At 51.3% G+C, this 6,826-nt stretch overlaps 1 protein-coding gene across 1 annotated transcript in view; it reads left to right on the top strand.

Moving 5' to 3' along the window:
• Positions 1-3,584: 3,584 nt before the first annotated feature.
• The window catches only part of rs1a (retinoschisin 1a), a gene marked incomplete at both ends in the record, with an annotated part of 9,906 nt that continues 6,664 nt past the window's right edge, over positions 3,585-6,826 (top strand). Inside the window, 2 exons of the mRNA XM_080539822.1 lie at positions 3,585-3,623; positions 6,557-6,665. Coding sequence (XP_080395948.1) covers positions 3,585-3,623; positions 6,557-6,665 — 148 coding nt within the window. The remainder of the gene's footprint in view (positions 3,624-6,556; positions 6,666-6,826) is intronic.

The following is a 6,826-nucleotide window of genomic DNA, read 5'->3' as shown; positions in this document are numbered from 1 at the left end:
CAATTGCCTCCGGTGCGCCTCGAGACACGTCTTCGCGGACATTGTGGAGTGAAAATAAACTAGAATAGCAATGTTGGTGGTTTAGAACCTCTTAAACCGGACGGACCCAAATGACGCTTTGATTTGATTATTGTTTAGATTTACTTTCTCCTTGTCACGTGTGTTATTCTGCGCTATGATCGGAGCGTGCACACACACAAACTCCGAAGTGTTTCCTATCAAATGACCCCCTGCGTGTGCACGTGACCCCCATGTTCCTAACGTCAGACGCAGTTTAGTTTGGCTCTGGATGGACTACACTGCAGGGCGTTCAGCTCTGGTTGCGTTCGTAAACTCGCTCTGGAAATCTGACCAGCACTCAAGGAATACCTCTTGTCCAATCAAATGACTTGGTCCCTTCATGACGTTGAAGCCGGTGTGCGCTCCGGTGTTCTCAAAGCGAATTTACGAACGCAGCCCAAGTTGTCATGAAAACACTCCAAACTTCAAATGATTTGTTTTTCTTAAAAAATACATCTTTAATATACAAGTCTTTTAAAAAATATACAATATATACACGGTATGAAACAGTCCATGGAGGAACGCCCTCAAGCCCCGGTGTGTCTGGCGCGCGCCCTCCGCTGTAGCAGCGCCGAGGCGGCCTGGAGCTCCCGGTGGGTGACGACGCTCCTCTTACCGGGGCCGCTCCTCTTACCGGGGCCGCTCCTCTTACCGGGGCCGCTCCTCTTACCGGGGCCGCTCCTCTTACCGGGGCCGCTCACCCGGGCCAGCCGCGAGGCCTCGCACCCCACCAGCCTCAGCACCACCCGCCTGGGACACCCGGACCCGCTGGGCAACACCAGGCTCCGAGTGCGCATGCTCTGTGAGGAGAGAAAGACACCACGTCAGCAGAAAGACACCGACCAGGTGAACCAGAACACTGAAGGTACGTTCGTAAATTCGTTCTGAGAGCGCCGGGGCGCACACTGGGTCAATGTCATAAAGGGATCCAAGTCATTTGATTGGACAAGAGGCATTCCATGAGTGCTGATCAGATTCCAGAGCGAATTTACGAACGCAGCCTGATGTTTGTGTTCCATTGGCCTCGTTCGTTACATATTAAATGCAATATTGTGTTGAGGCCCAAATGTCAGCGAAGGGAACACCCTGCCTCGCGCACCTCAGCCTGGGCCCGGTAGAGCACGCGGGAGTAAACCCTGCTCCGCCTCGCCGGTCCTCCGCGCGCAGCTGCTCTCTTCACCGTGCTGTCTGTAACCGGGACCTTCATCTCGTCTTTAGGGTGTAGGTTAGGTTGGTTAGGTAATGGCTTCTCACAGGTGTGGCAGGTGCTTTTATAAGGCCCGGCGGCAGGTGTGAGGAGGCGGCAATCAGGTCACACCTGAGTACCTGATGACGCCTCCCTCCTCACACCTGGGTTTTTAAGTTTGATTAATATTGGACCGTTTTCTCTCTTCAGAAGCTCGTGCACCGTGACATGTCTATGAACAATATATAATTTCTTCTTAGCCATGGGAGGATGGGGAACAATCTACATGTTTCCTTTTATTTTAATATCAGATTTCACTCTTCAACAGCTCTTAACCCCAGGGTGACGTGTCTATGGGTGTTCCTCAGAAGTTCACGAGAATAATAATAATAATAATAATAATAATAATAATATCTTAGATTTATATAGCCTTTCTCAAACCCAAGGACGCTTAGAATGAAGGTTGCAGAACGTTTTGGGCCGTTGCAGTGTAACGGTAGTAAGCAACACTGATGTAAATAAAACACCATTTTATTTTCATATCTTCACCTTCTTAAAATAATGGCTTACGTCATATGTTCAAGTTTTGAGGAAAACAGAATAAACTGAACCAAATCTAGAATGTAATATATTTAGGCAGAAACATAATTTTCCTCAAAAGTGACGTAAGCCATTATTTTTTGATTAAATTATATATTCTTCTTAGTCATGGGAGGATGGAGAACAATCTACAGTTTCCTTTTATTTTGTATATGGTTCAGATTAATTACTATTATATTATATATTATTATTTATTACTTTTTCTACAATTTATTTCGGTTTAAAGTCACTTTTATTTCACAAATTCATTTTCGTCCATTCTTAAAGTCACTTTTGAGGAAAATTATGTTTTTGCCTAAATATCAAACATTTTCCTCAAAAGTGACGTAAGCCATTATTTTAAGACGGTGCCGATATGAAAATGTGTGAAACCAAAGTGACTTTAAAGCTGATGCAGAGCAGGCCCTGTTCCATGACCAGAGCAGGCGTCTCTGTTCAAGTAGAAAATGAATTGAAATCCTGAAATAGACACAATTACTGTCCCCTTTGACTGCACCTTCTGGTGCTTTATATGGGTCAGGGAGCACAGCACACACCCCCTACACACACACACACACACACACACACACACACACACACACACACACTCACACACACACACACACACACACACACACACACACACACACACACACACACACACACACACACTCACACCCCCCCGGTCTTCCATCATGGTGGTTGTGATACACTGTACACACACACACACACACCCACCCCCCAGCCTGGCCTTCCACCATACTGTACACCCCCCTGCCCCCTCCCCCCTCCCCCCCTCGTTCCATACTGTACACCCCCCTCCCCCCTCCCCCCCTCGTACTGTACTGTACACCCCCCTGCCCCCTCCCCCCTCCCCCCCTCGTTCCATACTGTACACCCCCCTGCCCCCTTCCCCCCTCCCCCCCTCGTTCCATACTGTACACCCCCCTGCCCCCTCCCCCCTCCCCCCCTCGTTCCATACTGTACACCCCCCTGCCCCCTCCCCCCTCCCCCCCTCGTTCCATACTGTACACCCCCCTGCCCCCTCCCCCCTCCCCCCCTCGTTCCATACTGTACACCCCCCTGCCCCCTCCCCCCTCCCCCCCTCGTTACTGTACACACATAACGTCTGGCAGTATGGGAGGGGCTTATAGCAGTGCTCAGCGCAGTGTGGGAGGGGCTTATAGGAGGGTCAGGGCATTAGCTAAGCCATTAGCGTCCCGCGGATTAGCGTGGTAATCCAGAGTCCTTCTCCCTCGGCTTCAGAGAGGTGTCCCTCCTCCTCCTCCTCCTCCTCCTCCCTGCGTCGCCTGACCGTCCGTCCTGAGAGTGTAAGATGGAGCTGACCGCCGCCCGCTCTCTGCTGCTGGCGCTGCTGCTGGGAACGCACGGTAGTTATACGCCTCCTCCTCTTTGTCTGGGTCTGGAGCTGGGGCTGGAGGGCTGGGGCTGGGACTGGTCCGCTCTGGATCTGGGCTGGGGCGGCTGGGACTGGGAGAGGGGCGGCTGGACTGGGTCCGGAGCCGGAGATGGAGCTGGAGGAGATGGAGGAGATGGAGCTGGTATGGGGCTGGGTTTGGGGTGGTAGAGGGCTGGGGCTGGGTGGTAGAGGGCTGGGGTTGGGGCTGGAGATGGAGATGGAGGAGATGGAGCTGGTATGGGTCTGGGTTTGGGGTGGTAGAGGGCTGGGGCTGGTGTAGAGCTGGGGTTGGGGCTGGAGATGGAGATGGTATGGAGATGGTATGGGGCTGGGGCTGGTATGGGGCTGGGGCTGGGTCTGGGGTTGGGGCTGGAGATGGTATGGAGATGGTATGGGGCTGGGGCTGGTATGGGGCTGGGGCTGGGGTGTAGGGCTGGGGTGTAGAGCTGGGGCTGGGGTGTAGGGCTGGGGCTGGTCTGGATTTGGGGCTGGGGCTGGGGTGTAGAGGGCTGGGTCTAGGGCTGGGGCTGGAGGGTTGAGTGTAGAGAGCTGAGGTTGGGGCTGGTGAGTAGAGAGCTGAGGCTGGGACTGGGGCTGGAGCTGGGGCTGGGGTGTAGGGCTGGGGTGTAGGGCTGGGGCTGGGGTGTAGGGCTGGGGCTGGGGTGTAGGGCTGGGGCTGGGGTGTAGGGCTGGGGCTGGGGTGTAGGGCTGGGGCTGGGGTGTAGGGCTGGGGCTGGGGTGTAGGGCTGGGGTGTAGGGCTGGGTCTAGGGCTGGGGTGTAGGGCTGGGGTGTAGGGCTGGGTCTAGGGCTGGGGCTGGGGGCTAGGGGCTGGGTTTGGGGCTGGGATGTAAGGCTGGGGCTGGGGCTAAGTGTGGGGCTTGGGCTGGGGCTGAGGCTGGGGTTAGGATTGGGGCTGGGGCTGGAGTTGGGATTGGGGCTGGGGTTTAGAGATGGGGCTGGGACTGGGTTTGGGACTGAGGCTTGGCTGGGACTGGGGCTAAGTGTGGGGCTTGGGCTGGAGCTGGAGCTGGAGCTGGGGAGTAGGGTTGGGGCTGGGGGCTGAATTGAAAATTGTCCTGCGGTGATCCGCAACATCCCCACCCTGGACGCCTTTAAAACGGCCCTCAAGTCCCACCTGTTCACCAAGGCCTCCGGCCCCTAGTTCTGTTGCTGTTTTGTCTGCCTGTCTGTTGTCTGTTTTTTGCAATTTTCTTGTTTCTCTGTAAAGCGACCTTGGGTCCCCTGAAAGGCGATAGGCTATATACATTTAAGTTATTATTATTATCATTATTATAGTCTTTTTGTTGTTGTTGCTGAATTTGCTTTTTTTGCTGATTGCTGAAGAATTTATCAATTTGATTTCAATTCATCCCTGATATTGATTGTAGACTGAATTGACCCAAGCAATGTCAGGATGGCTGAGCTGACTGATGCAGAGACACATTCTAATGCGTTCTAATGCTCATATCTAAAGATCTGATGTAATGTTCTGACTTTTCTTTCAAAAGATGTGAATACATTTCCGCGTTGTTGAAAATCAACGACACGTCGCTAGTCAAGTAACACAGCTTGTTTTGTGAGCCTGCTAACAATGTAACGTTGTGGTCTAGTTAACTAGGTAGCAGTGGGGATTACTAACCCAATCCATTGCGTTGCAGTTTTCTGGCTCGACTAGCGAGTTTGTGTTTTGATTCTCAACAACGTTGAAATGTAGTTCCGTGTTTCAAAAGAAAAGTCAGAACATTTTGATTGGTTGCCGACATGCGGTTCACTAGTAGTGCAGAGATGTATCTGTTATGTGTGTGATTAGATCCATCGTTTGTATTTTATTATAACAACAGTGTTTCTAATGTCACATCTGGCAGACTGTCTGTCCAACCCTGATGGATACTGAACGATAATCTGATCTAATCTGTGTATTATTGTTACGATAATCTGAGTGTTTACTTAATCTGGGTTTAGATTTGATTCGAATTATGATTATGTGTTCTGTCTTTTCTCACAAATGTGTTTTTGTGTTTTCTACATGTCTGTCTGTCTGCCTGCCTGTCTGCCTGTCTGTCTGTCTGCCTGTCCGTCTGTCTGTCTGTCTGTCTATCTGTCTGCCTGCCTGCTTCTCTGTCTGTCTGCCTGCCTGTCTGTCTGCCTGCCTCTCTGCCTGCCTGTCTGCCTGCCTCTCTGCCTGTCTGCCTGTCTGCCTGTCTGTCTGTCTGCCTGTCTGTCTGTCTGTCTGTCTGCCTGTCTGTCTGTCTGTCTGCCTGTCCATCTGAGCAGTCGTGACCAACATCCATGCCCAGGAGGTAGGTGGTCTAACATCCCTAGATGGTGTGTGTGTGTGTGTGTGTGTGTGTGTGTGTGTGTGGTCCAGGGGAGGCTGGTGGAGGTAGAAATGGAGGCTGAAGTCAGAGGAGGGCTCATTGGGATGCATGGAACGGAATGAGGAACGTTATCCAACACACCACCCCTCACCCCAGACCAGACCAACCTCCGACTTCTACCTCCACCAGCCTCCCCTGTACCCTGTATGTTCCTGACGTATTATTGACGTGTTCCATGTCTATCCCATGTTGTTGACATGTCCATCCCATGTTGTTGACATGTCCATCCCATGTTGTTGACATGTCCATCCCATGTTGTTAACATGTCTATCCCATGTTGTTGACATGTCTATCCCATGTTGTTGACATGTCTATCCCATGTTGTTGACATGTCAATCCCATGTTGTTGACATGTCTATCCCATGTTGTTGACATGTCTATCCCATGTTGTTAACATGTCTATCCCATGTTGTTAACATGTATATCCCATGTTGTTGACATGTCTATCCCATGTTGTTGACATGTCTACCCCATGTTGTTGACATGTCTATCCCATGTTGTTGACATGTCTATCCCATGTTGTTGACATGTCTATCCCATGTTGTTGACATGTCTATCCCATGTTGTTGACATGTCTATCCCATGTTGTTGACATGTCTATCCCATGTTGTTGACATGTCTATCCCATGTTGTTGACATGTCTATCCCATGTTGTTAACATGTCTATCCCATGTTGTTGACATGTCTATCCCATGTTGTTGACATGTCAATCCCATGTTGTTGACATGTCTATCCCATGTTGTTGACATGTCTATCCCATGTTGTTGACATGTCAATCCCATGTTGTTGACATGTCTATCCCATGTTGTTGACATGTCTATCCCATGTTGTTGACATGTCTATCCCATGTTGTTAACATGTCTATCCCATGTTGTTGATGTGTTCCTGACATGTTCCTGGCGTGTTCCTGGCGTGTTCGTCCCGTGTTCTAGGAGGGCGTGTCCGAGGCGTGGACGGGCCGTGCCTGTAAGTGTGACTGTGAGGGCGGAGCTTCTCCCACCGTGTTCCCCTCCGCCCCCCTGGACCTGCAGTGTATGCCTGGTAGGACCACACACACACACACACACACATGCACACACACACACACACACACACACATGCACACACACATGCACACACACACACACACACACACACACATACACACTCTGGAGGCTGTGGTCTGGAGGTTGGAGGCTGGGGTTGGAGGCTGGAGGTTGGGG

This window comes from Nansenia antarctica, assembly GCF_963989245.1.
Source record: "Nansenia antarctica genome assembly, chromosome: 9".
In the NCBI taxonomy this organism is placed as follows: domain Eukaryota; kingdom Metazoa; phylum Chordata; class Actinopteri; order Argentiniformes; family Microstomatidae; genus Nansenia; species Nansenia antarctica.
Note: the sequence above shows the minus strand (reverse complement) of the source record. Positions and strands in the feature narration are given on the sequence as shown.